This window comes from Cricetulus griseus, chromosome 2 (assembly GCF_003668045.3).
Source record: "Cricetulus griseus strain 17A/GY chromosome 2, alternate assembly CriGri-PICRH-1.0, whole genome shotgun sequence".
Lineage (NCBI taxonomy): Eukaryota > Metazoa > Chordata > Mammalia > Rodentia > Cricetidae > Cricetulus > Cricetulus griseus.
Genome location: NC_048595.1, coordinates 147,684,163 through 147,708,015, shown reverse-complemented (window position 1 = coordinate 147,708,015; position 23,853 = coordinate 147,684,163). Strand labels below are relative to the sequence as shown.

The 23,853-nt window shown below is 41.7% G+C and overlaps 1 protein-coding gene across 3 annotated transcripts in view; it reads right to left on the bottom strand.

The window, feature by feature from the left end:
- Slco5a1 (solute carrier organic anion transporter family member 5A1) overlaps window positions 1–23,853 on the bottom strand; it is a 150,665-nt gene that overhangs the window by 81,388 nt on the left and 45,424 nt on the right. For all 3 annotated transcript variants that reach the window (XM_027398837.2, XM_035440006.1, XM_035440007.1), the window contains exon 2: window positions 1,821–1,953. In XM_027398837.2, coding sequence (XP_027254638.1) covers window positions 1,821–1,953 — 133 coding nt within the window. The remainder of the gene's footprint in view (window positions 1–1,820; window positions 1,954–23,853) is intronic.

Below are 23,853 nucleotides of genomic sequence, written 5' to 3'. Positions count from 1 at the left end.
GTTACTGTAAAAATTAGAACTGTCAAACAGCCTCATTAATGTCTGTTAACTACTTAGAAATTTGTATTAAGTGTATTTCCCACCAACCACAGTTACAGGGCTCCTATCCTATAATAAAATAGGATAAAGCATTCTAAGCCCTCTTCAGAAAGTAATTGTGTGGCACATGTAATTTCTAATACTAAAATATTGTTTTGCCACAAAATAAAAATCTGTCAGTATATGCCTGATATATAGATATAGATATCTATATATCCAGCAACATAAACTCAGGACAGTATATGTCCAGCAACATGAACTTGGAACATGAATATTTTCAGTTATTGGCTTTGGTGTGATGAAGAAATAACTTATTCTATGCAAACTGAGGACTGTGAAGAACTCAAGAACAAGCCAGGCAAGCAGACAAATAGTATACCACATAATGTTGAAATTCCCCAGAGTTCTCAGCATGACTGGTGTAGCAGGACTTTAAAGTCTAGGAAGCGAGAGAACAGCTAAATGTGCAGGACGTGTGGGGAAACAAACTATTTTCCAGAGAGCAAAGATCTGCTCAGAAAGGAGCAATGGAAAAGTAGGGCTGAAGTAGAGCCAGGGAGGACATGCACCTGTAAGTTTTTGTCATCTTCACACCAACTAGGATCACCAGGAAGGAAGGAATCTTAATGTCTCCATCAGACTGGTGTGGGCAAGTCTGTGGGCACTTCCTCCATTAATGATGGAAGTGAGATGACCCAGCCCCATGTGGGTGCTTCCACCCTGGGCAGGTGGCCCTGAGGGATGTAAGGATGCAAGCTGAGCAAGCCATGCAGAGCATGTCAGCAAGCAGCACTCCTCATGTGGTTTCTGCTTCAAGCTCCCTTAGGTTCTTCCTTAACTCCTCTTGATGATGGACTGTACCCTGTAAACCGACATAACCCTTTGTTCCTACAAGTTAGTCTTGGTCAATGTTTTATCACAGCAGCAAAACCCAAGGAAAATAGAAAGTAGTTTTTTTTTTCTCTAAAGCATAAAGGATAATGGAAGACAGGGTTAAGGAAACCTTTCAGGAAAGTCCCCTCAGGGTCACAGAAGCCCTCTTCCTGCTTAAGACACAGTGACCCAAAAATGCCTGTTAGTTTCCTGTTGCTGCTATAAGAAGTTATCGCATACGGAGTGATTTGTACAACACAAGTGCATCAGCTCCAACTGCACATGGGCTCAGCTCCTAGCTCTGGACTTCAGGCATCTGCACATTCCATCTGAAAGTCCTAGCTAGATGGGAGCCATCTTTCCTTTCTAACCTCTAGAGGCTTTGCCTGCAGCCTGCATACTTTTGTTTCCAAAGCTTCCTCCATCTTCAAAGTGCACTGCCATGACCTCTGCTTTAGTCAGCAGATGTCTGAATCTGGCTACCTCCTTCCTCTCTTCACCTAAGGTACTCTCCCCTTCTCAACACCATTCATCTGATACTCTCTGTAAACTTCCCTCACCAAAGAAGGTCCCATATTCATAAGTCCTGGGCACAGGGGTTGGAGAGATGGTTCAGGGGTTAAGAGCACTGGATGCTCTTCCAGAGGTCCTGAGTTCAATTCCCAGCAACCACATGGTGGCTCACAACCATCTATAATGAGATCTGGTGCCCTCTTCTGCCCTGCAAGCATTTCTTATCACGCTGTATATGTGATAAGCTCTGGGGATAAGGAAATTACCTGGCCTACCATCTATTACAGTTAATAATGCCTAGCTACATTTTTTCCCTCTCCACTGGGGAAATTGTAACTACAAAGTAGTATTGACCATCTCCAGTAAGTGAAATGCAAAATGTAGAAACCACTCACCAGTTTCCGATGAAACGAGGGTCGTTCTGATCAAGGAGAACAGGGTTTCTGGGATCGACATAAAAACCAATGAGTAGCCCACCTAGTAAATATCCTACTGCAGGACCAAGTGCTCCCATGACGTACATGATGGCTAAGGAGACAGAAGGGGAAAGACAACAGACAGACAACGTTACACGAGAGCTAGACGTTCTCTGACCTGATTGTCACACTAAATATGTCACAACTACACTCCATGGCTGTCCCCTGAAATGTTGATGCTGACACTAGGCTTCAGACTGCATCCTTTATTGCACTGTCACCTGTTTCTTACAGCATCAGAGTCACTTAGCCAGCTTTGCTGTTGCTTCTGTCTTGACTTTTAACATGAGTATCCAGGCCCCTCCCTAGACCCACTAAATTCAAATTTCCTTTTTATTAGCCTATATTAATTGTGTACGATAATGGGTTTTTTGGAGTATTTCCATGCACATAATGTATTTTTATTATATTTACCCTCTTACCTCCTCCTGTTCCCTTCATGCTGATCTCTCCTTCCCACCTAGTCCCACCTCAACTTTTACGTCTTTTTTAAAAATCACTTAATAATTTTAATCAGGGTTGCCTACAGGGTCCTGGGTAAGAGATTGAAATTCAATTTTTGAGAGTGCAGACCCAAGCTAGTTAATAAGTCCATCATTGGCTAACCAGGAGACATGAATGAAAGAAAGAAAGGAAAGACAGTGGGTTCATTTGTCACAGCTGGATGAGTCTAGCTAGATGACCAGTCTGGAGGGCAGCGTTGTCCTGAAGCCTAGACTCCACTGAACTAGCAGGCACTGCTCAAGTGCCCACTGCCTACTCCCATTTTTGTTAATTTTAGAATCAAATGAGATTTTAGAATGCATTTGGTTCATTGCTAATCGAGGAAGTTTACTTTAAAAAGAATAAATATCCAAAAATGACATTATTCAGAAAGTACAAGTGGAAAGCATCAACCACAGATGGATCAGAACTCAGCTTGCTAAAAACCCGTCTAAAGAGCTGGGCGAGGACGTCTTACTGTACACAGGTCAGCAAGGCTGTCACTGGACTCAAAAGACTTTTGCTGTCAAAAAGATTTGTAGCAAAAAAAGAGAAAAGAACGAAGTTATTAGAATTATTTTCTGGGTTTTTTTTGAGACAGGGGGCTACCCCAGGCTAGCCCTAAACTTGGGCTTCTCTTGTTGCACTAGCCTCCAGGTTAAGGAGCTACAGGTGCTTGCCACCATTCCTGCCTCTGCTTTATTCTCCCATATTTCTACTTTCACTTCCCCAATTTAAAATTCTAAAATGCCAGTTGGAAATCTTGAGGTGGGATATGGAATGTCTCAAAAGTCACTGAAGACTCTAGACACACCTCTCATGCATTTCCCCTACTCAAAGTCCACACTTGAAGACAAATCCATAGACATTTATTTTCAAGTCACTGCTGCACAAGAGGCATGAATAACCAACTCTGGAGTTAAGTATGTCTCATTTCTACCATTGTTCTTCATTTGTAACCACCAAATAGAGAAGATGTTCAAATATACAGCCTTCAAACTGCATATCCTTTGCCAGAAAATCATCAGCATGACTTCATTCTACTTTATTATCCATTAGTAAATAAACTTTGACCTTGCCACTATTACATAAAATCACAGACAAGGCCAAGATGGTAATTCAATACCTTCTCTCACCTTTCACACCATTATGAACATAAACCACAGTACTCATTTTACAGAATCATCCACACAACATTAATGGTGCTTCCATTCTCCATCTCGAGACAGAGGACAGAGGCAAGCCTCAAATAGACGACGCCCTCCCAGAAGCACGCTCTTCATCTATCAGGATTTTGGCAAACACCTTGGGAATTTCTCTGTCTACAGCCTCCACTGTCACTCAAAAATATAAAGCACTTTTTAAAGCTGTGGGTATTCCTCTATGCACAGAAAGGTAACATTAATGTTTACATCTCCAAGCAGGACAGACCCACTTAAAACCTAAGACTCTGAGGCAAAGTAGGACACAAGTTATCTTCCCCAAACAGTTCTTCTGCCATGAAAGAGGCCATCCTGCACACACAGACCTGGAAGGGGTATTGCTGCCCTGCTATTTATTCCTGGGCACAACAGCAAGGACACCAGAAGAGCATGTGTGTACAGTAAGTCCACACAATTACCCAGTGGATAGAGAATCCATCAGACAGCATCAGAAAACCTCAGCTGCCTTATAACCTAGAGGTGAAGCTTTTAAGATTCAGTGATGTAATAAGAAGCATTTGTTTTTATTGCATAGCAAACATATGAAGTTTAACAGAATCTCTCTCTCTCTCTCTCTCTCTCTCTCTCTCTCACACACACACACACACACACACACACACACACACACACACACACACACACATATCTTCGGCCTGCTTGTTGTTTGCTTGCCATGATGAGCACCCAATCTAAGGCCTTACACACATGGGGCAAACACTCTACCACTGAGCTACACCTTGGCCTTTCCTCAGCATACATACATTTTCTCTTAATTCAGCTCCATTTATCTAATCATTCATTCTCCAAGAAGCAGCTAGTCATTTCTGCTCAGCAAGGTTACTTATTAATTGACGAAGCAAAGGTGCTCTGTTACAATTAATCTTTCTGCCAAAAGCTGCCTGAGCCCCACAGCCACGTGTGAGCTTTACACCAGCCGCCCGCCTGAGTTAGGCCCAAATTAATACACAGAAACTTGTATTAGGTTCAAAGCTGCTTGGCAAATGACTAGGATTCCTCATCTGTTAGCTCAGTCTTAATTATCATAAATCTATATATTTTATAAGACTTATCTTATTGGACGCCTTATTGGCATCCCTCCTTGCCAGTGGCTCACATCCTGCCGCTGGAGGAGGTGAATGGGAAAAGAGGGCCCTTCCTGTTTCTCCTTTGTTTAAATATGAGTCTCCTTTCTATGTCACTTCCTGCCAGGATCAACACTTCTCTACTACATTTCCCAGAATCCTCTTTGACTCCTAGACCCGTCTAACTTGCTGTTTCATTGGCCAAACAGTATTTTATTTAACAATCAATGAGATAAACATACACAGTACATTCCCCATCAGTGCTCCTCCAATGATGTAGGGGATCAAACTTCTGAAGTAAACTCACAGCACTCATACTCCTACTCCAAACCTCCAAACTCTCCCCACTGATGGTATAAAGACACAGTCTGAAGAGCTCTCTCTGGAGTCTAGAGTTGGAACAGACTCTGGCCTCCTGATATCACTCAAATCTTTTCTCTTAAATATGTTTTTGTTAATTCTTTGAGGATTTCATACAATGTAATTTGATCATACTCACCACCACTACTCTCCCTAACTCCTCACAGATCCATTTCCCACCTGGCTACCCCATAACTTACTGTCATTCTTTTTAAATGACATTTTGAGGCTAATTTGTGCCACTCATACACTCCTGAGTGTGATGCCATTTGCTACACCCTTAAAAAAAAACTGGCTCTCCCTCTCTCAGAAGTAATCTACTGTCAGTATTTCCTTAGTTAAGAGTTGGGCCTTGTGGGGCTGGGGTGGTGGTACCATACACCTTTAATCTCAGCACCCGGGAGATAGAGGCAGGCGGATCTCTGTGAATTTGAGGCCAGCCTGGTCTACAAAGAGAGTTCCAAGAAAGGCCTCAAAGCTACACAGAGAAACCTTGTCTTGAAAAACCAAATCAAAAAATAAAAAAGGGGGGAAACTATAAGCAAAGGCAGAGTCAAACTGCCTCAGGTTAGCCCCAAACCCTACATCTACTCAATGGCAAGTTATGTAATCTCTACCCATGATAGTATGATTCTGTACATCAAAGAAATGCTAAGTTGTATTCTTTACCTACGTATTTTCTAATATTGTTAAATATTAACTTGGGGTGGGGAGGACAAGACCTCAATCTGTAGCCCAAGCTGGCCCCACTTGTGGCAGTCATTTTGCCTCAGTCTCCTGATTGCTGAGATTTCCAGGCACATGTCACAATACCTGCATTAAATACTACTTTTGCAGCTGGGTAGATGGATCACCTGATAAACTGCCTAACACACGGGCCTGAGGAGCTGAGTTTAGGTCTCCAGCACCTATGTAAAAGCCGGACAGAGTAGCAACCACCAGTCACTTCAGCATGGATACAGGCAAAGACAGGCAGATCTCTGGAACTCATTGGCTGGCTAGCCTAGACAAATTGATCGGCTCTGGGCTCAGTAACAGATCTTGTCTCAAAAAATAACATGGTTAGTTCTTGGGCATGGTCACACATGCCTTTAATCCCAGCACTTGGGAGCCAGAGGCAAAGAGACTTTTTTGAGTTCAAGGCTAGCCTGGCCTATGGCAAGTTCAGGTCAGCTAGGACCACATAGTAAGAACTTATCCCAAAGGAAAAAAAAATCATGTAAAAAGGAAAAGGAAGATGATTGAATAAGTCAGCTGATGTTGATCTTTGATCTCTACACACTTGTGCGCACATGTACACATGCATACTTTAATTTTGGATATACACATACATACAAAATAAATAAATAATATATAAATTATAGGCCATATACATATATATATGCATAACTTAACATAAGACATTCTCAACTTTAGCTTCTTTTTAAGTAGGGTCGCACTATGTAGTGCAGATCAACCTGAACTCATGATACTCATACTTCAGTATCTCTGGGGGGAACTTAAAGTTGGTCATGTAACTCTGTCTATTGTTATTCCTTTTTAATTTATATTTATTTTAGTTTGTGTGTGTATATGAGTATTCAGCATGTTAGTATGTATATACAGTGCACATGTGCCTGATGCCTACAAAAGTCAGAACAAGTTTTTAGATTCCCTGGAACTAGAGTTACAGATGGTTGTGAGCCATCATGTAGGAGCAAGGAACCAAACCTGGGTCTTCTAAAAGAACAAGTGCCCCAAACTGCTGAGTCATCTCACCAGTCCTGTTGTTAGTCTTTTAAAATAAATCATAGAGATTTTTTTCTATGCCACGTTATATTATATTATATTATATTATATTATATTATCATGACTTCATTTGGAGAAAATCCCAAGAGGACAAAAATATAGATTCTCTAGAAATCAGCCATAAGCTCTACCACCCAGAGGGCAATAGTGATGGTTATATAGATTGAGCATCTTAACCCTAAAATTCCTAAGTCCAAATTGCTCCAAAACCCAAAACATAATTAGATAAGGGACCCTAAAGCCTTAACGGGATTAAAAACATATCCTTTGCGCTATTCATGTGCATCATACATTTTAAAATCAGATTTATGTTGTAGCTATTACTCACGTTTCTCATATGAGTATCTCATATGTCTTGTCAATAGCTAACTTATATCATCACATGGCTGTACTGAATTTCATTTAATGGCCCCTCATGGGTACCCTTGATTCACAAATGTGTGGTCATGGTTGTTCCTCTGAATACAGCATTTGTCTATTTGAAGCTTTGTCATATATGTGTGGCACAGACCAGAAACACACACACACACACACACACACACACACACACACACACACACACACACCAAAAAATCACAAGCTCTGGCTCCCAACCCCATTCAAAACCCTCCCTAGTGTTTTGTGGAGCTAAGAACCCAGTGGTGATGGGAAAGGACACCCTCAATGGTCAAGCTCCCCACCAGCCTCCACCTTGGACATTAGAGTCGGCTGAGTAAGGACAAGGGAAGCCTGACCCAACAAAAACCTAATTGTCCCATTGCTTGTTTCTTGCCAGTAGTTCTGGCACTTTTCTGTCTCTCATGTTCTTTTACCTTCATTTTTGCCTTCTTCTTAAATAATTTTTCATCCTATCCTATTTTCATTTCCACTTTTTTATATTATATGGTATGAACTGTTGCTCTGAAGCCCACTTACCAACCATTCTATATTTAACGTTTTCCTACATAGATTTAACGTTGATTGCAATCTACCCTCTTTACTTTCTGTGTTTATTATGTTCCTTGTTGCTGTCATGATCAAAGGCCTGACAGACCATATTTAATGAAGGGTTTAAATTGATTTGTGGTTGAGTGGGGACAGTCTATCATGAAGAAGTTCATAGCAGTGAAAATGTATAACTAGGACTGCTCAAGTAGATTAGGAAGCCGAGAGAACTCAGATCCAAAAGCAGACTGAGATACAGTCATTGATTACCGCCTTCTTGTAACCCATTTCCTCTGGCTAGGCTCCACCTCCTATTTCAGAAACTTCCCAAAATAGCATCACTAGCTGGAGAGCAAATGTTTGAACACACAAGCCTGTGGGGGACATTTTACATTCAAATCGTATCATTCCACCCCCGTTTCCATAGGCTTATGGCCATCTCATAATGCAAAATGCATCAAGCCTAACTTTAAATGTCCCATAGTTCTACCATTCCAACAGCATCCTCTAGTTCCATGTCTAGCATCTGAGGTCCACAGTGGAATCATCTAAGTTTAAAAGTCTCAGTCTCCGTCCCTACAATCCTTTTTGCCTACAGCACATGTGGCCTCTCTCTTAGGCTGGCAACATTTGAGAACTCTAGCTTTTTTTATGGTCCTGGCATCTCCAGCGTCTTAGGATCTCTATGACCACTTAAGCTTCATCTTCACGACATAGTGCAATGTCCTTCAGGGCCTCATTGATAGCATGAAATCTGACACTGTCAGATTTCCTGGCTTCAGTGCCTTTCTGAAACCTTGGTGCAAGTTTCCATAACCATATAATGCTTGCATTCTGCATGCCTTCAAACCAAGTACTACATAGGAGATAACACCAAATTCTTCTATAAACACCAGATGTAACCTTTCACCACAGTTTCAGTGGCCTTTGAGTGTCTGTGTGGCTGAACCTGAGAAAACATTGCTGTAGGTAGTTGGGATAAGGAGCCCCTGATTTTCAAGCACTTTCTTCTTTTTTTTTAAAAAAAAAGATTTTATTTATTTATCATATATACAATATTCTGCTTCCATGTATATCTGCACACCAGAAGAGAGCACCAGATCTCATAACGGATAGTTGTGAGCCACCATGTGGTTGCTGGGAATTGAACTCAGGACCTCTGGAAGAACAGCCGGTGTTCTTAGCCTCTGAGCCATCTCTCCAGACCAAGTACTTTCTTCTTAAATGAAAGTTTTCCAAATGAGTGTGTGTTGTTACATGCTGGAGTTTTCCATGTGGGAGGTCTTCCCCTCCAGGTACTTTTCCTACTGTCCCAGTGCGAAACAGGACAAGGTTTCTCTTTAATTGTACAAATCTTTTTAACAATTACCTGTATTTTGTCCTCAACTACCTGCCAACTTTAAATTAGCTCATGATTCTTTATTTTCCACATTACATTTTTTTCACATCTTTCTGCTCATTGTAAGTTTGGATTTAAAGCACTATAAGCATACCAGAGCCCGAATGTTATTTTCCTCTGGGGGAGGTAGAGTGATGTCTCAGTAGTCAACTCCACACATGGCACACCTGGTTAAGTGGCATGATGATTCTCTCTCATGTCACTCCACCCCCATAGAGGAACAGGCAACTTCTAAATCCAAAGTCTCTGAAGAAAAACCACTGGCACCGGGCAAGCCAGAAAACTGGCTCATCTGCTCCTATGTGACCCCAGAGACCTCAGTGGAGACTAGAGAGAGGTGGTAAAATCACCTGTGGCCACAGCCACTACATTTCCTCAGCCCCTATCAAGCTGCCACTTCCATTTCAAGAGGAAACCACAGAAATCTACAGGACCTCCTGTCGAAGTTCAATACTTATCCCTAGCATAGGTGTGGACTTTGGGAGCCCATTCCACATAGAGGAATACTCCCTGAGCCAAGACACACGGGGGTGGGCCTAGACCCTATCCCAAAGGATATGATAGACTCTGATGACAACCTATGGAAGACCTCACCATCCAGGGGGAGCAGAAAGATTATGTGATAGATAGGGTTTTAGTTGGGGGGTAGGGGAGGATGGGAGGGAGAAGGGAACTGGATTTTCATGTAAAACGATCTTGTTTCTAATTCAAATAAAAAAAGTTTGAAAAAAAAAAAAAGATGTTCCTCCTTCATCACAAAAACCCTCCTGGGCTGCATTGGAGAGGGTTGCAGACTCCGTTATTCTGGTGTGTTGGTTCCAACTCTATGGTGTAGCTTTTTTAATTCTATAGCCCCAGTTGGATTCTTCAGCCAGCCTCTAGCCCAGTCTTAAATCACAGGAAGTGATCCCAGAATTCCTAACAGCAGTTGGCCAGTCAGTCATAAGCTTTGTGGGATGTTGGAAACTCAGTAGGCCAAGCACAATCAACAAAGATTCCAGTACCATGATGGCCTACAGAATTACTACCTTCCTAGCTTCATGCCCTTGATACTGAGCAAGCCACTTGTCCACCCGCTCTGTGACAAGGCACTGGAGCAAATCAGGGCCATTCCAAAGGTAAACATGACTGACAAAGCGTCCCCCAGTGAAGAAACACATAAAACTATGATTCATGGGACAATAAATAGATGAGACATCAACAATATGTTGTGGACTGGAGGGGAGGAGGGATCGATGGTAATTAGTAAGGGGTGAAGGGTGATTGTGGAAAAAAATGACTTCCAGCATAACCCACTCAAGATGCAGGCAGCGCCACCTACCTGCATGGGTAAAGGCACAGATGTCTCGAAGTGTGTTCAAGAAGCCATGAGAACCCATGATACTTTATTTGTAGTGTCTAAAGCTGCAAACAACTAAAAGATCTGGGGTAAATGAACTAATAACTGTGGTAAGTTCATATATTAGAATATTGCTTATCAATCTTAAAGAATGCATTAACAATACATGCTAAAACATGGAGATATTTCAAAATCTCAAATGCAGGATGGACAAGAGTGAGCAATACTGCCTGTTATAGGCCTCAGTGCACAGGCAACCATGTGAGCACAAGCTGCCAGCCCCTTCCCCAACTCCCCCCCCCCCAGGACAGTGAGACTTGCTGGTGGCAATGCTGGCTTCTCCAACAATGCAGTGTTCTGTGAAAATTCCAGTCCCATTTGACTATGAAGGAGCACTTTCTCTAGGCAATGGAGGGCAAACGCCAACACCTAGGATGGGTAGGCAGGCATAATTCAGGGTGTCTCCATGACTATCACCTGCTTTGCTATGTCTCTTCCTCTGATGCAATCAATGAAATTCTGAAAATCCAGACTATCATGTGGCTACCAGAGATCTCTCTGTCCACCTCATTCCTGGTGTGCCTAGTTCGTGGGTACTCAAGTTCCCATTCTCATGCATTGTGCTTGTTTATGGGCAGAAGTCATTGAGAGAACCACTACCCTCAAGGTCCACTGGACCTTGTCCTGAATGATTCACTGGTGGCAGGTGACAAAATCAGGCCAGTCAGATGCTCCTCTCTCCACAAGATGCCTCTGTGGCCATATGGCCCAGTCCCAGACATCTTCCAGAACTCTACTCAAACATTACTTCCCAGAGCAGCCATGGCTCCCCATGGATCTACACACAGAGTTCAAAACCTGCCATCACCACTTCTTGTTGCCCTGACTGTTGGAGCTTCCATCAGCACACATACCACCACATGTGGCATGTGCTTGTTTGATCTCATATCATCTACCTGTCTCATGGTAGTGTCAGTTCTGTAGGACCAAGGACTCTTCTTCATTATCTCATTATCAATGGCCGAGGAGCACTGGCCATAAACTGACAAAGATTTGTTGAATAAAGACAAGATGAAGACATGAGCTGTGAATCCTGAGTGAATAAATAAAAGCAGTTGAAACCTTCTCCTTACAACCTAATCATATATTGACTCTCTGGGGACCCCTGTCTATTTCTGTGAGTCTTCTAGCTCCCTTCCCAACCCAAAGTCTGTGACTTACAAAGTTGGTCCCTGTGGTTTACAGCCACAGAGCCCCCACTTTTGCCTTTTCCAGGTTCCCATACCATTCACCACCCTCCCAGTTGGGGTTTTCTTAGAGTCTCACAACCTTCTAACAGGACTAGATGGCTGCAGCAGCATCTGAACTTGATCTTTTATTTATCAACTTCTGCTTCTAAATTGCTCCCTGCCTCCAGCTTTTCACCACGCTTTGTGTATAGCTCCCCATGTCCCCACTGGACCAGGATGTACATTCTCAGTCACCCCATCACTAACTCCAGTGGGTCAGCTGTTAATGTGTTAGGTCCAGGATCGGAATCCAGGCTTGCACCTAGAGCCATGCCGCAGACTACTGTGCTACTACCTGCCTGCGGTCCTCAGATGCCTAGTGAAGCCAGCATGGGACACAGTAATGGGAGGCTACCTCTTGCACATGCTTGGCGACACAGCGACTGAAGATAAGGGACATGAAAAGCAGTCCACACATCACTGCAGTATCACAGCAGTGATACAAACTCTCACTCCGATTGCATTCAAGTTCTTGGAAGACTGCCAACATACTTCATTGTACCAGAGCACCGGCTTTAAAGAAAATATCCCTTTCCTCATTCCTTCCACTCACCAGCACAGGGATAAGGGCCCTTTATTCTCAGTTATTTTGAGAAGTGATTTTTTTTTCTTTTAAAAGATTCAATTACTTTGATACAGACCTGACAGCAAAAGACCAGCTGCCACAGCAGTCAGGGAGCAGTTGATCACTTGCCCTAGGCATCTAGGGAGCATCTTGGGTCATGAAGGAGAGAGGCATAAGCCTTAAATAGATTCCTTGCTTGTCTTCCTAGCAGCAACCACTGATTCACATTGAGAACTACCCTATAGAAATACTCTCAAAGAAATCTGAAAATTATTTAGGGTATAACTTATTCCCTCAAAGACAATGTACAAGTGCATATAGAAGAATCCATTTGCCATTAATTCATATCTGGGGGCCCTGGAAGGGAGCTGCTTAATGTGCTGTGACTTTGAAGCATCACAATAGCCACTTTCGAGTGTGCACTATTAGTGCCTCTGGACAGACTCCACTGTCAGCAAGCCTGAGAAATTTTAGCCCGTTTTTTTCTCTCAAAACACATCACAGTTTTCACTGGTTGGCTAAGAAAAAAAGGAAGGAAGGAGGAAAGAAGGAAGTAATTCAACAGTTTTATAAAAAGTGAAGAATGATTCCTTGTAGGTGTCTGGTCTGTGGACCTGAAACGGCAGCCCCACCCCTTTAGGTGTGGCTTCAGGTGGACCGAAGCCAAAAGAGTAGAGCTTAAGGCACGGCTTTCCTTTGCACATTCATTCTGGTGGGTCAGCGGGTCTGGTAGAAAGAGCAGGGAAATGCTCCCGTGTTTTGTTTTGGTTTGGTTTGGTTTTTTTTTTATTTTTCTGTGTAATTGTCCCCAATAAACACCCATTTATCATTTCTCTTGGGTCTAGTGATATAATTACATCCTCACCTTTAATTCCTCCAATAATTCAAATCGAAAATGCATGAAGGCAATCAAAACACTGGTGAAAAACATGGACCTTCACAAGTTAGCAAAGAAATAGCAAACGCAAACAATAAAGTGTGAAGCAAGTCAGTAGCCAGCAAAGAGCGTGACAGGTCAGTACTGAGGCAGCTTAAGAAACATCAGTCATTCTTATAGCTTACTGGTACAGACCTGCACAGTTGAGCTTTTACTATATTTCTGCACACAGACATAGATTTATAGATGCTCATGCACTCCAAGATGGCTTTCAACTCACTGGAGAGTGGAAGATAGCTTTGTAGTCCTGATCCTCCTGCTTGCTTCATGCAGTGCTGGGGGTTTCACGAATGCTAGACAAGCAAGCACTCTACCTACTAAGATCCATGCCCAAACACAACATTTACCAGTACATTCTATACGTAAGAAAAACAGATAGCAGTAGTAACAGAGAGACTAAGTACATAGGCGGTGTAGTTATTAATTTTAATATTTATGAAAAGATTTATGCCTTGGGAAAATACTTATATCTAAAGTTTGAGGGAAAATAAAGAATACAAAATACTTTGACAGTGTGATCATATTTTTGCCAAGAACATAAATTTAAATTTAAAAAACTATATGTTTAAAAAAGTTCATAGAGCTAATAAGCAAGTTTGGAAAGTATGAAAGATAAAAGATGAATACTGAAATCAACTATATTTCTATATATATGCAATGATTGGGAGTTCAAACAATATTATTTACAAAAGCATCAAAAATAGAAAAGGTTCAAGGTATATTGGTGCATGTATATCTTATATATGTATGTTTATACACAAACACACACATGGAGGGGGGCAATGAGATGGTTCAATGACTAAAACTGCATGCTACACAAGCCTGAAGACCTGAGTTCAATCCCTGGAACCTACATAAGAAGGTCAGATGCAGTAGCATTCTTTTGTAATCCCAGCATTCTACAGTAAGGGAGAAAACAGAAGCAGAGGCCTGGAAGCTTGTGACTGGACCTGAATTACACAGCAAAGCAGAAAGCAGAGAAACCCTGCTCAAAATCAAGGTGGAAGGAGAGAAACAACTCCTGAAATTTGTTCTCTGACCTCTACATGCACATTCTGTATCTAACTACACACACACATCATATATAAACACATACAATAATAATAAATAAAAATGTTAAACTTTAGAAATATGTAAATATAAACACATAAATGTAGAGATTAAAAAACATGTAACAGCTTTTTGTTGAAAATGTCAAAACACTGTTGAAACAATTTAAAGATCCCATGAAGTGGAAAAGATGTACACCTTGGGATGTTCAATGCTGCTAAGCTATCAATTCTTCCGAAATTGGTATATGCATGCAATGTGATTCCAGTCAAAATTCCAACAGGGTTTTTGCAAAAACTGACTAACTCATTCTAAAATTTATAAAATACAAAGGACAAAGAATTGTCCAGCAGTTCAGGTGGAGAGCATGACAACCTAATGCCAAGATGTCACTCTGGCCCACACTAAGACAGATGAAGCAAGAAGATAGAAAGATAAAAGATAGAAAATGAAACCTAGAGACAAATTAACATAAACATGTATACAACTGGCTTTTGACCAAGGCCCAAACATAATTCCCTAGAAAGAGGACAATATTCTCAAGAAACAATGCTGAAGCCAGTAGACCTCCACACACAACGCCAAGACAGAGCACATACCTAATTGTAAAGCTTAACTTGTCCTGAGTCTAAAAGAAGATAACTGGGAAATACATCTGAATAGAAGCTTTACCACAGAAGACTTGTGGGTGGCAACTAGGCTCGTGAAAATGTTCCGCATCTCTAGTCAGGAAAACACACATGTATTATTTACTTTTCTGTTGTTGTGATAAAGCACCATAATGAAGGCAACTTCTAGAAGGAAGCGCTTATGGTCCCAGAGAGGAAGTCTATCCCAGGGGAGGCATGGCAACATCAGGGCAGAGCAGGAAGCTCAGAGCTCACATCTTCCATCACATGAACAAAGCAGACAGAAGGAAGTGGAAATGGGGTGAGGCTATAAACCCTCAAAGCCTAGTGACGTACTTCCTCCAGAAGTCTCCACCTCCTAAACTTTCCCAAACAGCACCTCCATTCCTAGAGCAAGTATTCCTACATAAGCCTGTAGGGAACATTTCTTATTCAAACAGTACAACACATTAAAACTACAATTAAATACTACCAACCACGTATTCAGATTGTTAGCTCCCAAGATAGTAAAGTAACTAGAACTCTCACATACTGCTGGCAGAAATATAAAATAGTACAGTTGTTTTGGTGTAACTCCTAATGGACTAAACATACGCCAAATGTAGGATACTCTTAGGTGTTGTACATATGTGTGTGTACAAAGGCAGAATATCCACCCTTGATCTGTAGAAGCTAAAACTAGAAACAGCCAAAGTGTCTACCTGAAAGGGAGGGAACAGAAAAAAATTACATAATTTTCTTACACCAGATACTGGTTATTGACACAAGGAAATGAACTAATGATTGACACTAAAACCTACATAAATTTCAAGTGAAAGAAGGGCATTTTAAAACCACAAGTTACATGATTTACCTTAGGAAATTCTAGATAATGCAAACCAGTCCCTAGTAATAAAGGTAAATCTGTTGTTGCTGGAGACCGTGTTACAAAGGAGCATGAGAAAGATGTGTTCACAGATAATTTCAGTAAGTTGGGAAAGGGCCAAATCCTTTCAAACTGTATATGTAATTATATGGTTTATTCTGTGTCAATTTTTAGAACTTTTTTCTCTTTTCTTTCATTTGATTTTATGTGTGAGTGTTTTGCCAGTATGTATGTCTGTGGACCACATGGGTACAGTGCCTCAGGAGGCCAGAAATAGGCATCAGATTTCCTGGAACTAGAGTTATAGACAGTTGTGAGCCACCATGTGGGTTCTAGGTACTGAACATGCTCTGGAAGAGCCGCCAGTGCTCTTAACTATTGAGTCCTCCCTACTTTATGTCAATTTTACCTTAGAAGTAATGAAATGAGTGTTCTAAAAGAAGATTCTGGGTGAAGACTACACAATTTTATAAATTCACCCTCCCTCCCTCAACAAAAATCAATGAATTATGTACACAGAATGAAATACATTTTCTGGTATGTAAAGTAGTTTTTTTAACTAGATGGAATACACTTATTTGTTCAAATTTAATAGCTTGTACATGTCGACACAAAAGCACAGCTCTTGACTCGAAGGAATTAAGAGACAGGTTATTCAGAAGCCAATATAATTAAGTGATCATGGGTCTAGGTTACCCCAAGTTCCATGTTTCAATGTAGATGGAATTTCATTGACAGTACAAAGAAATCCATAAATCAAGACACCTTTCAAATATACTGGTGTATACACCAGGTAAGAGGGCTGATAGCAAGATGGGGAAAGCTCTGCCATTGGCCTCAGATGCTGTCTGACAAACCCTAACCCTTTGATTACTGGGAAGCCAGGGTTTTGTTAAGTTAATACATTAATACATTCCAAAAGTTTTTTTTTTTAATTTGTTGGTCAGAATGTCTAGCAGGATGCTATGTCCAGCACAGAGTGGGACGAGTAATGGCCAGGCCAAAGATGGTGCAGGATCAACTGTAATTAGTCTCTGGACCCACACTATGCCAATCTATCCACATTGCTGTAGTTCAAATCAGCTGACCTCCCTAGCCAGACAGCTTCTTTCCAGAATTCACGTGCATAAGTAGTACAACCTTAAAGGGATCTTTTTTGGTATGTCCTTTATTATTTTTAATATTTTCAGGTTTTTTCAATTAAGAACAGCAAAAACACCCTTTGAAATTAATGTTTTATTCTTTCAGCCATGTAATGACTCTTAATGTGAGGCCTGTCAGCTTAGTGGCCTTGTTTAACCTGTCCCTCTATTATCGGTAGTGTCCTACAGAGGCGCTTGACACACAGTGACATGAGCATACCACTGGGAAATGAGCAGACAGCACTTGGAAAGCATTCCTCCAAGTTTCCCTGTCTACCCAACAGTCACAGTGCCTTCACTCGGGCCAAACTATTACACTAAGTCAGGTGTTGGAAAACGACCAGACAGATTCAATAAATAGAGTTGTGTTGGAATGCAGCTATACAAATTCATTTGCATACTGGGATCCTGTTTTCCTATCACAACAGTAGAATTGTAGTTGTGACAGAAACAGGATATCCCACAAAGCCTAAATAGTTACTGTCTGGCCTTTTATAGGAAGCATATTCAGCCCTTTATAAGGAAGAGTGGTAGTCACTGCTTGCTGTGTTCTAGGTATTAGCTAGGTTTCTGCACAGTGTCTTTTAAATTTTGCCTCCAATAGAGTTTAAGTTGCACTTATAACTCACAGAGGTTTGAGTGAATTTCCATCACATGAATTTCTCAAAAGGCCACTTTTCTATTTAAAAAATATTTTTAGACAAAGTCTCAGTTACATACAGCCCTGGCAAGCCTGAAATTCAATAGGTAGATCAGACTGGCCTTGAACTCACAGAGATCCAGCTGCCTCTACCTCCAGAGTACTGTGTCCCCACAGCTAGCTTACATGTTATATTTTTAACAGGCAAGCTTATGTAAAATAAAAATTGATTTGTGTGGCCAGGAACAGTTGTGCAAGTGTGTAATCTCTGCACACAGGAAGGGCAGCCCCAAAGAAGACATGACCAGCCTAAGTTGCATAGTCCCTGCTCCAAAAGAAGTTATAAATGTAAAAATCAAAGACGATTTATATTAAAAGAAAATTCAGCTGGGCATTGGTGGCACACGCCTTTAATCCCAGCACTCGGGAGGCAGAGGCAGGTGGAACTCTGTGAGTTCGAGGCCAGCCTGGTCTCCAGAGCAAGTGCCAGGATAGGCTCCAAAGCTACACAGAGAAACCCTGTCTCAAGAAAAAAAAAAAGAAAGAAAGAAAAGAAAAAGAAAATTCATTTGTTAAGTCAATATTTACAGGGATAGCATCTTCTCAAATGTTCAATTTATAAGGGCATAAAGCTCAAGCAAAATTTTAGTTGAGCTATAATCCATGTAGGAGTAATATGATAATGTAACATAACTAATATTCAATGATTGTCTTCAAAAACTGAACTACACACATCACTATGCTATCCAACACTAACAGTTTTATGGAAAGAATCTATTTTACCCAATTTAGAGATTTATTCCTGTCTGGGATGTGGCTCAGTTGCTAAAGTGCTTGCCTAGCACACATGAAGTCATGGGTTCCACTCCCCAGCACTAGATAAACTTTGTAATCCCAGCACTCAGGGTGTAGGGGATGGAAGATCAGGAGTTCAAGGCCATCCTCATTTCCATATTAAGTCCAAGGCCAGCATGGGGTGCCAAGTCCTAGGGAGGTTGAGGAGACAGCGTGTAGTAGTGGTACAGCTCTAGAACTTGGCCAAAGCCTGCCCTTGCTCCGTTTAGGATCATGTGTCTTCAAACTACAAAAAGGTGATGAAAACTTAGTAATAAATAGCATACAGGTGTCTACAACTCAACAAAATATGAGCTGAAGTTTTGACAGGGGTTTCTCTGCTTTGGAGCCTATCCTGGCACTCGCTCTGGATCCAGGCTGGCCTCAAGCTCACAGAGATCCACCTGCCCCTGCCTCTCGAGTGCTGGGATTAAAGGCGTGCGCCACCAAGGCCCGGCTAAGCTGAAGTTTTCTAAATACTTTTGGAACTGTGAGCAGAAGAAATCACAAGAGCATCCTCAATGAAAAGGAAGTTCATTCAGATTTCCATCTCAAGTTTTATCACTAATTGCCTGCCACAGGATGGCAGGAAAAGACACTGAAAAACACATTGAAAATATGTGTCATGACATTTTCTCCAATAATTACAGGGAAGACTCAGCCATGCACACCAGCTGCTTAATCTATCTCTCGGGACGATTAAGTCACTGCCAGGAAGCACCTTCCAGGTAAACAGGCACAGAGTAACACAGCCATCTATCTCCTCAGGCACTTGAAGAAGCATTATCTCCATGGTGTCACCTAGGCACAAGTGATGTCATACACATATGTTGCTACAGGCTGTTAACAATCAAAGTCTATAGTTACTGAAAGGACAGCAATATAATTCTATAAAGTAATGCTGGAGCTTTATTATAATATGATACTGCACTAATGAATACAAAGGTGCCTTCTCTGCTAATCTTCAGAATAACACATGTGAATGTTGCTTTAACTATTCCAATGTAAAACATTTTCCTTTGCAAAAGCACTTCATTTTATTAGTCATCTAACAATAAGAAAGATTAGTTGATGGGGGATGTCCTTCTATATGCTGTGAATATATGTTTCTCTTATTGGTTGATAAATAAAGCAGTTTTTGGCCAATGGACAGAAAGAATTTAGCTAGGCAGGAATTCTGAACAAAGAGTCAGGTAAAGAAAGACAAAGGACAGACACCATATAGCTGCCCAGAGAGTCAAGAGACCCAGGCATCACTGGCAAGCAAAGGCCATGTGGAGTAGAAATGGGTTAATAATTGAGAGAGCTAGCCCATAAGAAGCCTGAGTCATTGGCTAAGCAATTGTAACTGATACTAAGTCTCAGAGTGGTTATTTCATATCGGCTTTGGGAACCCAGTTGGGTGGAGAGAAACTGGTCCAGTGGGACTGAGACTAGACAGAGAAAAGTCTCCCCCTATAATTAGTTTTAAATACGGATTTACTTAAGCTAATACACCTTTTTTTGTTGAGTTTCTTGGTGATACAGTAAAGGAAATATGGCAAATTACAAAACTAATACCTGGAACTTTATTTTAAAATTAAAAAATATCAGGGTAGAGAGAGCTCAGTTGATAGAATGTTTGCCCAGCAAGTGCAAAGCTCTGAGTTCAATCCCCATGTTCACAGTCAGCCTGCAATACACTTTATTAAATTTGTGATTAAAATAATGTTCAGTATACATCAACCCAATATTCATGTAGATCAGACATTGATGTAGATCTAAGATGACCTCATAGGTCTCTTGGGAAAACTATCTCTGTGACCCCCCAAAAATTATTCATTCTCACTGATGTCCCTCCTTGTCTATAAATAGGAGATTATAATGCTTCTGTTAGAAACAAAGAATAAGTTCTGGGTCACACAAAGGAACACACAAACAAAGCAACAGTGGCCTGGCAAGGCGATTCTAACTCACACTGGGCTAGCAATGCCCTCTGGCCAACATAGCTCCCATTTTTTTTTTATTTCCCTGATGTTGGTAGTGAGCTGGGTCTCATCCCATTGATGGAAGGTTGATTTCACAGTCTAATGTGATTGACTAGCTGGTGCAAAGGGAAGGTTCAGGAAAAAGTAGTTAGTTGGGCTAACTACCTTAGATTTAAAAAGCAAGACTATTTTTCACACTTCCAAGGATACTGAGGCAAGAAAATGAGAAAATGCTGAGAAGGACCCGAACACTCACTAGGTCTCTGTCAGTGTCAACTGTAACAATAATTGCGATTATTATGACTTATAGTATCATGCCTAACTCCATACTTACAGTCTAGATCTGTAAAAGACTTTTGAGTATTTTCAGAGCCACCAAAGAGAGATGACAATAAATAAAGGCATACACATGGTTATTTCATGGTCAAGTGTATTTCGTCATTACCAAAGTCTATGAATGTGGAAATTACATTATTGATTTTCTAGTAAGCAGAATTTCCAATTACTCAAAACACCCTATCCCTAATCATTAATCAGTCAGTAGTTATACACATGTCTACGCTTTGAGTGGAGCTTTTTGCTCTGGTGGTAACAAGATGCCATTCTTGGACTTTGCTCCTGTTGCCATGGCAACTAGACTGAACTAATAGATTAGTAGCCATGTCTATAATAATGGTAATAGAGCTATAGGCTCTCCCAAAAGAGGGTCAGAAGACCCTGCCTGGAATCCTAGCTATTAATTTCCCCATCCCACTACAAGTGATCCCGGGAAATGCAAGTAAAAGGCCGATTAAAAGCTAAGTTCCACTCTTGGGCATATACCCAAAAGAAGCACATTCCTACAACAAGGACATCTGTTCAACTATGTTCATATCAGCATTATTTATAATAGCCAGAACCTGGAAGCAACCTAGATGCCCCTCAACTGAAGAATGGATAGAGAAAATGTGGTACATTTATACAATGGAGTACTGGAGGGCAGGGAACAATAGAATCTTGAAATTCACAGGCAAATGGATGGAACTAGAAGGAACCATTCTGAGTGAGGTAACCCAGTTACAAAAAGACAAACATGGTATGTACTCACTCATATATGGATTTTAGACATAGAGCAAAGGATTACCAGCCCACAATCCACACTGCCAGAGAAGCTAGGAAACAAAGAGGACTCTAAGAGAGACATACATGGTCCCCCAGAGAAGGGGAAAGGGACAAGATCTCCTGAGCAAATTGAGAGCATGGGGGAGGGGAGAGGAAGCTAGGAGAATGAGAAGGTGAGAAGAAGAGGGGTGAGGAGGACAGGAGGGAGCAGGAAGCTTGAGTTGGGGAAAGAATAGAGGAGAGCAAGACAAGAGATACTATAATACAGGGAGCCATTATAGGTTTAAAGAGAAATCAGACGCTAGGAAAATGTCTGTAGATCTACAACGGTGACACCAAGTAACAATCTAAGTGACAGAGGACTGGCTACCTTAAATGTCCTCCCCCTGATAATGAGATTGATGACTGACTTATATGCCATCCTAGAGCCTTCATCCAGCAGCTGGTAGAAGTAGAAGTAGACACCCACAACTAATCACTGAACTGAACTGGAATCCAGTTGCAGAGAAGGAGTGATGAGCAATGGGGTCAAGACCAGGCTGGTGAAACCCACAGAAACAGCTGACCTGAACAAGGGGAAGCTCTTGGTTCCCAGACTAATAGCTGGGAAACCAGCATGGGACTGATCAAGACAAAATGAATGTGGGTGTCAGTGAAGAGGCCAGGGACATCTATTGGGACCCTTGTAGTGGATTAGTACTTATCCCTAGCATAGGAATGGACTTAGGGAGCCCATTCCACATAGAGGGATACTCCCTGAGCCAAGACACACAGGAATGGGCCTAGGCCTTATCCCAAAGGATATGACAGACTCTGAAGACCCCCCCCCATGGAGGTCTTTCTGCTCACCCTCCCTGGGGAGCAGAAAGGGTATGTGATAGGTAGGGTGTTAGTTGGGGGGGCAGGGGAGGAGGGGAAGCAGAAAGAACTGAGAGTGATATGTAAAATAATCTTGTTTGTAATTTAAATAAAAAATGGAGAGAGAGAAAAAATACAAAAAAAAAAAGCTGGGTTCCATGAGGCATTTTCCATGCAACCACAGTATCTAAAGGGGTGGGACTTTATGGGGATATAACTTTCTGGGGTCATCATGTTCCTGCAAGTCATCTCTCACCCACAATGTGTAAGAAACTCCCAAAAAAGTCACCAAGAACTTTGGGAAATTTTTATTTCTGTTGTTGGTACCCATCCGAGGTGACTGGATGTTGGCTCACGTCTCACCAGGAAAAGTTAATACAACACTATGTTAAACATTATGGGAAATAAAGAAAGTCCTGCTTTCTCCTGAAAAAAGAATTTGTGATCTACTGGATACACTCATAAAATGTATGCCAGGCTGAGCCTGGGGAGCCAGTTCAGTCTGTAAAGTGTTTGCCACACAAATGTGAGGACTGAGTTCAGGTCCCCAGGACCCACATAGAAAAATCAAGTATGGTGGGATGTGCTTATAGCCCTGGCACTGGAGAGGCAGAGACAGAGGGATCCTTGGCACTCACTGGCCAGACAGAGGAAGACCAGCTTTGTGGCTTCAGAAGGCACTGAGGACTATTCTGAGCTAAGCTGGAAGCCACTCGTGCTCCATTCTGGCAAAGAAGGTGACTGTGTTCTTCTTGTGCTCTGAAAATCTGAGTGAAGTTGAATGCAAAAGCTAAGTGGCTTTGCAGGAGAGATGTCAAAACATCATAATATTTGGGCTGTGTAATAATTATTGTTCCCAGCATTATTGAAACTAATAAGAGAACTCAGGGTAGGAAGATATGAAAAATGTGTAGCTTGGCAGGGAAAGGGGTGTGAGCAAGTTTAAAGATGCAACACAAGGCAGATGTATCAAAGCAGCTGTAACTGTTAAAGAAATCAGTGCTGTTAAGAAAAATGCCTTGTTCACTGAGACAGTAGGAAAGGAGGCCTGAGAGCAAGACCCTCATCAACGGAAGGCTTCTTCCTTCCCTCCCTCCCTTTCCCCTCCTTCCCTCCTCCCTCCTATCTTTTACTTTTTTGAGACAGAGTTTCCCTATGCAAAAGCCCTGGCTGTCCTGGAACTCACTCTGTAGACTAGGCTGTCCTTGAACTCGGAGATCCACCTGCCGCTGCCTCCAGAGTGCTGGGCTTAAAGGCGTGCACCACTACCACCCAGCTCAAGCTGCAACTTCTGAAAATGCAAATTTTCAGGTAGAGAGAGAGAGAGAGAACCCAGGCTAAGAATGCCACTGAAGGGGTTCCCTGGTTGAAAGTAAAATACACACAGTCATGGTAAAAGAAGGCAGCAGGACTAGTGGGCAGTGGGACTCCATTGTCCACGTAATTTTAAAGCATACAAAGGCAAGAGTTGCAGGGTCATGGAGACTTACATCAGGGT